The sequence below is a fragment of the Sylvia atricapilla genome, chromosome 16 (assembly GCF_009819655.1).
Source record: "Sylvia atricapilla isolate bSylAtr1 chromosome 16, bSylAtr1.pri, whole genome shotgun sequence".
NCBI classification, from domain to species: domain Eukaryota; kingdom Metazoa; phylum Chordata; class Aves; order Passeriformes; family Sylviidae; genus Sylvia; species Sylvia atricapilla.
This window is the reverse complement of record NC_089155.1, coordinates 885,911-899,024: the sequence shown is the minus strand read 5'-3', so window position 1 is coordinate 899,024 and position 13,114 is coordinate 885,911. Positions and strand designations below refer to the sequence as shown.

Here is a 13,114-nt window from a genome sequence, read left to right as displayed (position 1 = left end):
CAGAGTAATAATCTGGCAGAAAGCATCGCTAATTCCAAGCCAGAGAAGGACCCTCCAGATGTGGAGCTAAAGGCTGAGAATTTCATAGTTGATGTAAACACCTCTCAGAGCGGGTTCAAGTAAAAACTTCTCAATTGCAGAGGGCCTTGTGTACCCTGGTGAAAGAACAAACCCACAGGGTGTCTGTAGCTACAGGCCTGGTTCAGTTTGAGGATCTGAGGGCAACGAGCTTCCCATGGGAGGTTTGCTGTGGTGGGAGGGTCTGGGGCAGGCAGTGGGCTGCCTCACTGGGCTGTCATCTGTACACTGCTCCTGGTGACAAATGGGCTCTCCTGTCACTGTCCTCACTCCAACAGGGAGCAGTGGGGAAACCCGTGGGGTTTGATACATGGGTGCCAATGGCAGCAGCCTGGGGACCACGGGATGGGTGAGGAAGGCAGGAAACCTGTGGGGCCAGTGGAAGGAAAAGAGGCACCGTGACCTCTGGGCTCCTGGTGTTGCACACCTGATGCCTAGCAGGCACTTCTGGGGTTTGTCTCCTGTACAAAGCAGCTGCTGCTTCGGCTCCATCTGCAGCCAGCCGTGGTGGGAAGGAGGGAGCCTGAGACAGAGGAGGAGCTGGGGCAGTCTGCAGTATCTCACACTAATCCCTGTTCTCAGTTCATTCTGGGAAGAGCAAGTGGCTTTCCATAGAGTGCATCACAAGCCACTTGTAAAGCACCCTTGCATTGAAGGTTCACTTCACTGGGCAAGACTGTAGCAGTTCACTGAGCTTTAAAGAATTTGCCTGGACTTTTCCTATCCCACAAACTGAAATTGTAGGGAAGTGGGTCCCTGCTGAAATAGAAATAGAAATGTTGGTGTACTGCCCTCAGTACAGGTCAATGTGAATAACGTTGTCTGAACTTCATGTTTATAATTTTAAGGTCTGCTGCAGCCTCTGGGGGGTGTGTGTTTTGGGGAGGTCCAGGCTGGCAAGGGACCCGTCCACTTCCAGTCCTGGAAACTGTAATATTTCAGAGCACAACTGGGAGCTGGTCACTGTAAATGTGAATATCCACCTGGCAGCATCAGAGCAAGAGGGGGTGGGAGAAAAGATGCAAAATACAAATACCAGGGTTTTTTTAAGTAATAATTTGTTAATGACAGTTTCATTTGATTGCTGTAATTTTCAGGAGTGGAGTGTTTGTATTTATTGTGAGAAAACTAAAGACAAAGATAAACAAATGCCATTTTCTTTGTTTTATATGCAAGGTTATCAGCATGGATTATGGAATGAAGGAGCAGAATCCAATTGATAAGGTTCACTTCTATTGCAAGGCTGATCCTTCCAAGGCAGTCAAAATCAGTAAAGAACAGGTAGGTTTTTACTTTCCTTATGAAAAGCATTTTCACAACCTGTGATGGAAGTGATCACAGTCCTGTGTGGTTGTTCATGCAGGATTTGTGGAGACATGGTGGGATCCATGGCCTTGCAGGTCTTCAGTGTGTGTTGTATTATGACAATCTGGAACCCTGACAGCCTTTGCATATGAACAGTATTTAATTGGAATACACTGGGAGATTGAATATCACCACTGGTTTGGATGAAACTCATGGATTATAATGGGGCTTACTGCTTTCTGTTTGTATTCCAAGAAATGCTCAAGTTTTTTTTTCTGTTCTATTTCAAAGGTTTCAAAGCTTTTACCCATAATATTTATGGAGCAGGTTATCCGGGTTTATTACAAAAGTCAGAATCCACGTATCATTTCAGCTGCAAAACAGTATTTTGTTCAGTGGTGTATGCAGAACGATTTCACCAAACCACAGGTAACAAAATCACTTGCTATGTTTCTTGTTTAGAGCTCATCATCTTCATCCATAAGCTTGCTTTTTCATTAAAAAGTTTGGCATTCAGGCCTTGCCCTCGTGGCTGAGGCACTCACTCACCTAACCTCTGGTTTTATCACGGCTCTCAACTAAGGGTGCTTTAATTTCACTGAAGTAGTGCTGGAGACACCTGAAAATACCATAGGATTACAGAGTCGTGGAATGGTTTGGGTTGGAAAGGGATGTTGAAGATCACCTTGTTCCAAACCCCTGCCATGGGCAGAGACACCTTCCACTAGATCCCTCTGGGGAAAGAGCTGCATCCTCAAACACAAGAGGCCACCCAGGAGATAAGTGTTCCTAGGTGAGGATGCAGGAATGGAAAATTGTATAAAGTCCATTCTTAGGTCATTCTTCTGGCATCTGTCTTTTAGAGCAGTTAATTTTAGAAGGGTTTTTTACAAATGGATCAAGCTACAGCTCTCCATGGCTGTGTCCTGTAAGCACATGGTTCAGCTTCAGGCAGATCCACTCTGCAGGCCCTGGTGTGCTGCAGAGCACAGAAATGTGCATCTCACCAGCTGATTTCTGAGCTTAGGCAGCTGATCGTCTGTGTTGGCTATGCCTGAGCACAGATTAACATCTGTATCTGACTGGGATGAGTCCCACTGCCTCAGCTGCTGTGCCAACCTTGCTTGTTTCAAACAGTGCAAGGCACATCCCAGCACCAAGGGTAGGTTGATTGCAGCAGTGTTCATGAGGTACTGTGGTGAAGTCAGAGGAAACACTCTAATGATTCTGTTTGTAGACCAGGATACAGCCAGTTGACCTTCCAGATATTCTGATAATAAATTAGGGAGAACAGGACTGCCAGTGGTGATGCCTTCTCAGGCAGGGCACTTTTGTCTCCCCACCACTCACTGCAGCAGTTTCCACACCTGGGATGCACAGTCACTAGTCTTTATTTATTTACAAAGATTCTGGGACCTTGAATTAATTTTTTCCTATTAAACCTGAGAGTGAGCTGTTTTTTCTCTGCTTTAGAATGGAAAGCAAAAGTGAATTAATGTTTCCTGAATTTTAATACTAGGATGGTGATGTTGTTGCTCCTCATCTAACTCCAATGAAGAAAACCTGGAATAATATGACAGATGATGAACACAGGAGAGCCTCAGAACCCAGCTGCAAACAACGGCTTCCTTTTGATGAGTAACAGGTTTCTTTTTGGCACTATTTTGTCTGCTTCCTCAGAAGATGAGTAAATTTGAGCATCAACTCTTCTAAAAGATCTTTGGACGGACTGGAAGAATCCACAGAACAATGCAGGATGCATTTTACAATAAAGAATGTTTTAATGTAGATACCTAAAGTGCATATTCCAGATGGACTTCTAAAAAACAACTTATTACAACAGAGTAAACTCAGTTCTCATTTAGTTTTGAATGTATTGGCACTGTGTAGCAAGAGTAACTTTAACATTTGCAATTCATTGTTACTACAAGATTTTACTACTCTGTCTAGTCCTGATTCCTTCCTTAGCTATGCTATTGTATGACTTAGAAAAAACCCCAGCCCATGTTTGATGGGATTTTTTGGGGGTTGAGGTTTTTTTTTAGTGTCTGAGGAAGAGAGGGATGAGTATGCTTCTGAAAATACAGTGGGGTAAAGAGGAAATTACCAAGGGTGGTGTCTTTAAAATCAGCAAAATTATTTCATGGGGGGGGGAAAAAAGGGAATGTTTTGATAATTAAAGATTATTTTTCTGGTATTCAAAGAGCTGGTGCAGACCTCTTGCTACAAGTGACCATAATTTTTATTGAAGTAACAATGCATTGCAGTGCCATGCAGCATTTTATTGTTTTATTGTGTACTTTTGATACATAGAATGTTACATTTTTTACATTTTTGTCTGTCTGCAAAGACTGCACAAAAGGCCAGTGGTGTGAGTGGTTGCAGGAAGGCCAAGCTGCCCAGGTGCTTGCCATGGTTCAGGTGTGTAGAGAGGGCAGTGGCAGCAGGGTTCTGCCCTGCTCTGCCCATCCTGCACCAAGTGCACCCTGGCTCTGCTTTACACTGTACTGGGCAGACAGGCTCATCAGGAATCCCTCCATTCTTGTATCCCTGCCCTGTTCTCCTGGATCTCATGGCCATCCCTGTGTCATTTTTCTGTGTCTTGTAGATCTGTGAGGGTTCTTGCAGTTTCCCTGTACTGGCAGTACTGGTGTGAGTGTTCTGAATGTTTGTGCTGTTGAACAAGTGATCGAGGAAGATAATTTTCCTCTCATCTTTTACTCAGGTCTAAGAGGAAGGCTGCTTTCATTAAATAAAACCTCAAAGATTAAAAAAGTCTGACCACAAAACTAAAAACACAAAGTAAAATGTTCAGTAATGCTCAGACATTGGAGCGATCCGTGGTCTTTATATCCAGAATGGGGACAGAGGTGTTGAGCATCTGGCTCAGGCAGTCGGGTGGGTAGCAAGAGTAGGTCCTGAAAAATAACCCAGTGGCAAGGTGCTGTGCGAGAACTCCAGAACTCCTGTTATGTCTCCTTTGCCCTTTTTATCTTGGGAACTGATGCTGTTAGAGGGAGGGAAGAGGAGTATCCATATACTTCTGCTGGTTTTGTACCTGTGCTCATGTGTCTGAAGGTGCAAACTCTGGTGTTCCTGCCTAACAGTATTTCAGACCTGCAGGTGAACCAGGTAACTGGTGAGAAGGGTTTATGACCTCTTTAAAAGCTTTTTAAAACTTATTATTCCTTGAGAAACGGTATCTTAGAGTGAAGGCATTTATCTCCCTTGTCTGCATAAGATCAAGTATCATTTTGATATAATTTTGTTCTTGTTGATTCAGTTTGTTTTTAATTTGTTACTAATTGTGCACTTTATACTTGGGAAAGATCTTTTGCTTATGTTAAACCAAAAGTTTATACTTAACGTTAAGTTCTGAGAGCATTTCTTTTTTCAACATTCTTCTGAGCCCCTCTGAAGAATAAATTTATAAATTATGATTTTACTATTCTTATAAAGATTTGCAGCGTGTGGACTTTATTAGAAACAGTCTTACTGCGCCATTCCAAATAGCCAAGATATTCCTACCTGCTGTCTCTGGAAGAGCTTCGCTCTGGAAGAGCTTCTTGGTTCACATCTCCTCACAGGCAATGGGGCTGGGGCTGAGGGAGGATCCCACTGCTCCTCGTGCACAGTGCAGCCACCTGGCCCTGCCACACCCTGGACAGTGGCTACCTCCAAGGGCCAGGGAAGATTTACATGCTGCTCCAGCTGTTGGGGAAGGGAAGGTGAAGTCATGCCTGACCAACTTGGTCACCTTTCTGTGCTGAGATGACTCTGCCAGGGGCTGAGGAGAGAGCAGTGGTGGTGTCAGCCTCAGTGAGCTGTCAAATGGCATTTGGGTGAGCAGGCAGGGCTGGATCAAAGTCTGGCTGGAGAACTGGGTTCAGTGTGGGCTATCAGTGGCACAAGTTTTGTGCCAGGGGTGGTGCTGGGTCCAGTTCCAGAGACCCATTTACTGGTGGACAGGGTCCATGCTCAGCACATTTGCAAATGGTGAGATGTGACTGGTACTCCAGAGGTGGATATGCTGTAACCAGGGGGATCTTACCAGGCTGCAGAAAGGGCCTGACAGGAACCTCCTGAAGATCACCAAGAGGAAATGCAATGTCCTGCGTCTGGGAAGGGTCATTTCCTTCACCAGGATGTGCTGAGGCCACCCACCCATGTAGCAGTGTAGAGGAGTTTACCATGAGCCAACAAATGTGCAACAACCCTTTCAGCCAAGTGTTACACTGGTGTCCTGGGCTGCCTTTGGCTGAGTGTTGTCAGCAGGTACAGAACCCTTCCCCTCTGCTCCTCACCAGTGAGGCAAGCCCTGGAGTGCTGGGCCCAGAGCTGGGCTGCCCAGTACAGGAGACAGGGACAGACTGGACAGAGCCAAGCACAGAGCCATGAAGGTGATGGAGGGACTGGAGCATCTCTGCCATGAGAGAGGCTGAGAGAGCTGGGCCTGCCCAGCCTGGAGCAGAGCAGGCTCAGGGCATCTCATCCCTGGGGATAAATACCCAGGGGGAGGCTGCAGAGGAGACAGGGCCAGCCCCAGGGGCCACGGGCACAAAGTGACACACAGGAGGGGTCCTCTGAGCTCAGGAGACACTTCTGCACTGGGAGGGTGCCTGAGCACTGGTGCAGGTGCCTAAGAGGTGGTGGAGTCTCCATCCCTGGAGGGAATCAAAACCACCTGGACACATCCTGGGCAGCTGGCTCTGGGTGGCTCTGATGGAGCAGGGGCTGGGCAAGGTGACCTCCAGAGGTGCCTCCAGCCTCACCCAGCTGGAGAATTTACCCCAGTGCTACTGGCAGAAGCATGAAATGGGCCTGAAGTCAGGGGCTCTGTGTGTGTGAGGGGTGAGGCAGTGCTGGGAATAGGAAAGGGCCCTGATGGACATGAGGGTTGAGGTCCCCAGGGGGATGGTGCTGTGCAGCCACTATCAGCAGGGAGCATTGGGTGGCACCAGGGCACAGGGGCCAAGTGCCCTGAACTGGATGCCCTGAAGGGCTGCAGGCAGCTCTAGGCAGTGGAGGGGGACAGTGGAGGGTGTCAGTGGCACTCTGCAGATGGAGAAGGGAGAACGAAAGGGTGGAGAGAAAAGGGGTATGAGAGGGTTGTGTTGAAAACAGGGCTAGTCAGTGTAGTGTCTGCCTGAGCCCTGCACCATCCTGTCTGTCCTCTTAAATCCATTCCCACCTATTTCTCTGTAAATCTCCCAGCCTGTGTGAATGTGTGCTGCAAGGAGTAAATGCCAGCTGCAGGAGAGATGGCACAGGTTGTCCATGGGAGATGGAATCATCAGGGAAATGACTGGTGAGGTTCAGCACAGGTACTCAAGGGCTGGGAGGGTGGGTGGGCATAAAGCACTGTGGGCTGGGGCTCCATGGGATCCAGGCCTAAAAGAAATTGCTCATCTAGGGACAGGAGCTGACATAAGGTGCGGTCATGGGGTGATACTTCAGCTGGATGTCCAGCTGTGCTCCCGCAAAAAATACATCAGATGTAGTCAAACCAGATAGGCCCTTGCCCTCCCATGGAACCCCATGAACCACTCCTGCCTGGAATCCCTCTGTGGGGCTGGTTCTGCTGCTTGGACAGGGGTGGTGGATGTGGAGGAGGAGAGCTGGCTCAGCCCCCAGGAGTGAGAGGCTAAACCCTGTGAGCCAGGCAAGAGGCAACAGGTTGTAGTGCTCTGCATGGGAAGGACTCATCACGCTCTCCTGATGAGGAAGTCCTGGTCCTCACAGGATGACAGAGGGTGTGGACATACCAGAGCAGGGATGGGTCCCTGAAGCAGTGCCCTGGGCTGACCCCCACTCTTGCTGTGGCCACACAGCCCAGGCTAGGACAGGACATGGCTATCACAGCTCTCAACCTGCTCCTCACCACGGGTCCTGCCCACCTTCACAGAGCCATTCAGTGTTTCCAGGGCAAGGATGAGGCCAGGAGGAGTTTATTGAGGGACGGTGACTGCTGCCTGGGCTTGCTCAGTCCTACAGGCATCACTGCTCTTGAAGCTTCCTTCTCCGTATGGGGCCCTGCCATGTCCAGCTCTGCTGTGTGCCCTCTTCCTGGGGCAGTTCTGCCTCATCCCAGCCAGGTGGATTGGGTTTGGGATTGGGATTGAGGCTAGGGTTAGAGTTAGGTTTAGATTTAGTTGTGCTGTGCCACTGTGGGCCCATGCACACACTCTGGGCTCTCCAGCCACATGGCAGCAACACTCCAGGCCTGAGACCCCATTGCTGTTTTTTCCAATCACGCTGCCCCCACCAGCTGTTATTTCCCCATAAAATCGGGATATTATAGGAAGCGGGTGAAAGGAGGACGGGTGAGGCTGGTAGCATCCCGCAGGCTTTGTGGGTACTGTCAAGGAACAGCTGTGCTCAAGACATGAGTCCAAATCATCCCCTCTAGCACCAATTTTTCCTTGGGTGTCTTTGGTGGGGTCAGGCCAGACCCCACATTTCCAGATCCTGGACGCAGAACTCCTCCCGGTGTGAGAGGGTCTCGTTGTCGAAAGTCTCGCAGGGCTGGCTGCCCCCGTGGTGCAGATCCCCGTCCAGCCACAGCCCAAACCTACCACTACGAACGTGCCGAGAACACCATCAGCTGCGACCTGCCTCCTTCATGCGTGGAGACCTTCCACCCCACCTCCTGGCCACCAGCCAGCCCCCGTCCTCACTCTCTGGTCCCCAAAATGGGCATGAGACAGGACAAGCAGCTGGCCCAAGTCTGCCACCAGGTGCCTACAGGCGGAGAGCGGGCATGGAGCGGGCTGGGAGCGGGCAGGGAGCGGGCATGGAGCGGGCAGGGAGCGGGCAGGGAGCGGGCATGGAGCGGGCAGGGAGCGGGCAGGGAGCGGGCTGGGAGCGGGCATGGAGCGGGCTGGGAGCGGGCATGGAGCGGGCAGGGAGCGGGCATGGAGCGGGCAGGGAGCGGGCATGGAGCGGGCTGGGAGCGGGCTGGGAGCGGGCAGGGAGCGGGCAGGGAGCGGGCTGGGAGCGGGCATGGAGCGGGCAGGGAGCGGGCATGGAGCGGGCTGGGAGCGGGCAGGGAGCGGGCAGGGAGCGGGCATGGAGCGGGCTGGGAGCGGGCTGGGAGCGGGCAGGGAGCGGGCAGGGAGCGGGCAGGGAGCGGGCTGGGAGCGGGCAGGGAGCGGGCTGGGAGCGGGCTGGGAGCGGGCTGGGAGCGGGCATGGAGCGGGCATGGAGCGGGCAGGGAGCGGGCATGGAGCGGGCATGGAGCGGGCTGGGAGCGGGCATGGAGCGGGCTGGGAGCGGGCATGGAGCGGGCTGGGAGCGGGCTGGGAGCGGGCAGGGAGCGGGCTGGGAGCGGGCAGGGAGCGGGCTGGGAGCGGGCATGGAGCCGGCAGGGAGCGGGCATGGAGCCGGCAGGGAGCGGGCTGGGAGCGGGCAGGGAGCGGGCAGGGAGCGGGCAGGGAGCGGGCTGGGAGCGGGCAGGGAGAGGGCTGGGAGCGGGCTGGGAGCGGGCATGGAGCGGGCTGGGAGCGGGCATGGAGCGGGCTGGGAGCGGGCATGGAGCGGGCATGGAGCGGGCTGGGAGCGGGCATGGAGCGGGCTGGGAGCGGGCTGGGAGCGGGCTGGGAGCGGGCATGGAGCGGGCTGGGAGCGGGCAGGGAGCGGGCAGGGAGCGGGCAGGGAGCGGGCTGGGAGCGGGCATGGAGCGGGCTGGGAGCGGGCATGGAGCCGGCAGGGAGCGGGCTGGGAGCGGGCAGGGAGCGGGCAGGGAGCGGGCATGGAGCCGGCAGGGAGCGGGCAGGGAGCGGGCAGGGAGCGGGCAGGGAGCGGGCAGGGAGCGGGCAGGGAGCGGGCTGGGAGCGGGCAGGGAGCGGGCTGGGAGCGGGCAGGGAGCGGGCAGGGAGCGGGCATGGAGCCGGCAGGGAGCGGGCAGGGAGCGGGCAGGGAGCGGGCAGGGAGCGGGCTGGGAGCGGGCAGGGAGCGGGCTGGGAGCGGGCTGGGAGCGGGCAGGGAGCGGGCTGGGAGCGGGCAGGGAGCGGGCTGGGAACGGGCAGCCCTTCCAGCCCGCAGTTGGGTTAGGGAATGAAAGGCCCAGCGCTGCTGGACAACCGGTGCCAGTGTTTTGGGGTTCAAATCATCACCAGGTGCCTGGAGCCAGCTCCACAGAGCAGCCTGGGCTCCCGTGATGGCAATGATGGCCATCGGGCCGGTGGCCCTCTGAGCGGCTGAAGCTGCCGGCGCAGTTCCTACCTGCCCCCACCGACCATCAGCAGATTCACATCCCCTTTCACGAAGAAGTCGTTCCTGCCCGTCCACCTGAACACCTGCATGGGGACAGGACGCAGTGGGACCATGGGCTGGAGCAGTGTCCCCATTCCCATTCTTGTCCTGTGCTGCGAGGACCAGCTGGGGGCTGCTGAGCTAAACTGGCTCTGCTCGGGCACCTCCTTGTTCCATATCTCCAGAAGACCTGGCCGAGCCCGTGGTTCTGATCCATCCCTGCCAACAGCCCTGCGGGCCCTGCCAGGGGACAGCTGCCACCGCTAACGAACACACACACAGCCTCCCAGCGGGGCCAGGCCTCCTCGTTCTGCCAGCCCGGAGCCGGGCTGCGCCCGCCCTGCTTTGTGGAGAAACCTGGAGACACCCAGCTGGGTAGGGTCTTCTTCCCTGAGCCTCCTTCCCTGCACACTGCCTGGGGTCCGCCTTCTCCCCCCAGCCCTGGACAAACGTGGGCTTTGCCCCGGCTGCTGTCCCCACGTCCGGCCAGGGGCAGCCCCGCCAGCCCACATCCCCCCCAGCACCGCGGGGACCCCCAGGCGTGGCCCGGTGCTCGGGACACGGCCAGCACCTGAAGCGCACCTTCAGCTCGGGGCAGAAGGAGAAGAGGAAGGTCTCCCCCGTGCCGTAGAAGCCGCCGCTGCTGCGAATGGCGCTGGCGGAGAACGCACCGAAGGCCTGGGGGGGGGGGCAGAAGGGGGAGACTCAGGGCGCGGTGTTTCAGAGGGGCTCCCGGCGCCGGGACGTGTCCCCGTCTGGCCAAGGGAGGGAGGAGGTGGCCAGGCCCCGTGTGACACCGGGCACGGCCGTACCTGTGCCCCCGTGTCCCTGATGAGCAGCAGCGCCGGGGAGTCCGGCCGGGCCGCGCTCCGGTACAGCGTCCTCAGGCTGAAGCCGTCCCGCGCGGTGGAGTAGAGCAGGTGCCAGGGCTGCTGCGTCAGGCGCGGGGGCAGCTGGGGGCCCAGCTGGGGCACAGGGGCCTCAGACGGTGCTGACCGGCTGAGCATCCTCCCCTGCCCCAGCACAAACCTGAGAGATCTGGAGAGTCGTCTCGAGAGGTGGCCCCGCACATCATTCCTCCAAGCAGCCTCCAAAGTCACCCATCTGAGCATTCTCAGAGGTGGTCCCAACACCCTCCCCTTCAACACGTTCCCAAAGGGGTCTCCTCAAATCCCCGCCCTTCCCAGCATCGTCCTGGGATACTTCCCTCAAGATTCCTCCCCCCGCAAACCCTTCTGAGATGCCTCCCCAAGCATCCTTCCCCCCAGGAGACGACTGAGGTGACTGTCCCTAGGCACAGGGGAATGTCACCCATCTGGCCTCACACTGCGGTCACGGCTGTGGGTACGGGGCAGATGAGCCGGAGAGCGGGCTCCCTGGGCAGGCTGGAGGGTGCCTCACCTCCTCGATCTCCCTGTCCCTCAGGATGCTGCTGGGCGTGCTCAGCACCAGCCTGCAGGGCTCCTCTTCAGCTCCTGCTGGGGCTCCCTCCCAGCCCCGCTGTCCCTCTCCAGCTGGGTCCGCGCATCCCATGGGCAGGTCCTCGTCCTGGTCGGCCTGGAGGCAGCGGGAGGTGAGCATCCCTGCGGGCCTGAGGAGCAGCAGCTCCCGAACCCGCCCGGGTCGGGGTGTCTCTCATCCTCTGTCCAGGGCCTGGGAGAAGGGGCCCAAAGCCCACGGGAATAGGCACCAGGCTGACCCTAGAGCCCAGCTCTCGGCTGCCCGCTGCTCCTGACAGCCCTGGCATCCTGCCAGGCCGTGCCACCGCTGCACACGGAATTTCAAAGGCGTATGACCACCCGAGAAGGAAGGGTTGGAGAAGGAGGAGGAGGAAAAGAAGGCAGGGAAGACTTCTACAGCTGCAGCCCCCGTAGAAGGGGTGAAGCCTTTTGTTTCCCCTCTTTGCCCCTGGCCAGACCGACTCCGCACCGTGGAAGGGGTCAGGGATGTGCCGCGGTCCCGGTGGCCGCTAGTAAAAAGTGTCTCAGACAGCCACGTGCTCAGGATGGCTGTGGGCGCATGCCAAGGGCGGGTGGGCAGCAATTCCCTGCCCGCTACCCTGAGGGGCCAAGAGGGGGGAGTGAGGGCAGCCCCGGGACGCAGGGGATCTGCCCCCGGGGTGCCTCCATCCTCGGGAGGCAGCGGGCTGCAGGGACAGGTCCCACGTGTGCCCAGCACCCCCCACACCTCTCCAGCCCCTAACTCTCCACAGGGGAGCCCCCTCTCCGTCTGTCCAGCCCCGTGTCCAGCCTGGCTGGTGGGTCCCCGCCCGGTCCCAGAGCTCATTCCTCGCTGCCGTGTGGAACCCTGTCACGACGGACCTACCAGGAGCTGGTAGCGGGCTCGGAGCCCCCTCATCGCAGGTGTTTCCGGGGTGTGGCACTGCGCCTCCAGGGAGCCCTGGACACCGCCCCGGGGTTAATGTTCAGCCCTGCCGGCCCCTCCCTGGCCATCGGTGCGTGGCAGGGTGGGTGTGGATGCCAGCAGCCTGTCCCGGCTCGTGGGGGTCCAGAGTGTGTCCCCCGTGCCTGGTGGTGAGATGCGTGGGCAGGCACCCCCTCCAACCAGGTGCTTGGTGGCCGGGGGCTGTCACCTCTTCCGCAACCTGGCTGTTGCCTGGAACCAAGCAGAGAGCCCCGGGGCCAGAGGCTGCCCTTGTTTTGGCATCACCTGGGGTGTTGTGCCAAGTTGCTCTTTGCAACACAACTATTGCAATGGTTGTAGCAACAGCCAACACCTGTGTGGTGGGGTGACCCTGGCTGGACACCAGGCACCTGCCAAAGCTTCTCTCACTGCCTCTCTCACTGCCCTCCTGCTGGGCAGGACAGAGAAAATACAGCAAAAGGTTCATGAGTTAAGGACTGGGTGAGATGCCTCATCAGATATTTTCAGGGCAAAACAGACTCGAATTAGAGATATATTAACTGAATTGATTACTAACAAAATCCCAGCAGGATACTGACACGTAAAGTAAGACCTTAAAAACACCTTCCCCACACCTCCCTCCTTCCCAGCTCTGCATCCTCCCCTCCAGCAGTGCAGGGAGATGTGGAATAAGGGTTATGATCAGGTTGTTTCTGCTGCTGCTCTGGGAGAGGAATCGGAGTCCTTCCCCTGCTCCGGTGTGGGCTCCTTTGGGGGCTGCAGGTGGATCTCTGCACCTCCAGGCCCTCCATGGACTGCAAGGGTACAGCTGCCTTCCCATGGGCTTCTCCACAGAATCCCAGGGGAATCTCAGCTCCAGCTCCTGAAGCAGCTTCAGCCCCTTCTGCCCTGCCCTGGGTGTGTGCAGGACTGTTCCTCTCAGATATTGTCACTCAGCTCTTCTCTGGATGCAATTACATCTGTGCAGTAACTTCTCTTTTCTTCTACCTAAATCCCTGATCCCTGTGGCATCACCACCACCTGTGCTGGGCTGGGCCTTGGCCAGCAGTGGGTCCATCCTGGAGCCATCTGGAGTTGGCTCTGCCAGAGACAG

At 56.2% G+C, this 13,114-nt stretch overlaps 2 protein-coding genes across 4 annotated transcripts in view; one reads left to right on the top strand and one right to left on the bottom strand.

The window, feature by feature from the left end:
• The window catches only part of SAMHD1 (SAM and HD domain containing deoxynucleoside triphosphate triphosphohydrolase 1), a 28,355-nt gene extending 24,823 nt beyond the window's left edge, over positions 1-3,532 (top strand). For all 3 annotated transcript variants that reach the window (XM_066330497.1, XM_066330499.1, XM_066330498.1), the window contains 4 exons: positions 4-93; positions 1,255-1,359; positions 1,675-1,812; positions 2,903-3,532. In XM_066330497.1, coding sequence (XP_066186594.1) covers positions 4-93; positions 1,255-1,359; positions 1,675-1,812; positions 2,903-3,025 — 456 coding nt within the window. In that variant the 3' untranslated portion in view covers positions 3,026-3,532. The remainder of the gene's footprint in view (positions 1-3; positions 94-1,254; positions 1,360-1,674; positions 1,813-2,902) is intronic.
• A 3,832-nt stretch (positions 3,533-7,364) lies between these two features.
• On the bottom strand, positions 7,365-11,994 carry TLDC2 (TBC/LysM-associated domain containing 2). Its single transcript, XM_066330415.1, has 6 exons — positions 11,962-11,994; positions 11,038-11,193; positions 10,449-10,649; positions 10,219-10,314; positions 9,607-9,680; positions 7,365-7,960 (listed from the first exon to the last, which is right to left on the bottom strand). The coding sequence occupies exons 1-6, from the start codon at positions 11,992-11,994 to the stop codon at positions 7,825-7,827; spliced, it is 696 nt and encodes a 231-aa protein (XP_066186512.1). The 3' UTR covers positions 7,365-7,824.
• Between the last annotated feature and the right edge of the window lie 1,120 nt (positions 11,995-13,114).

Coding starts and splice junctions, on each gene's coding strand:
- TLDC2 (XM_066330415.1), bottom strand. CDS start 11,994: ATGAGGGGGCTCCGAGCCCGCTACCAGCTCCTG. Junction 11,194..11,961: donor GAGCCCGCTACCAGCTCCTG/GTAGGTCCGTCG, acceptor CGCTGCCTCCAG/GCCGACCAGGACGAGGACCT. Junction 10,650..11,037: donor GGGACAGGGAGATCGAGGAG/GTGAGGCACCCT, acceptor GTGCTGGGGCAG/GGGAGGATGCTCAGCCGGTC.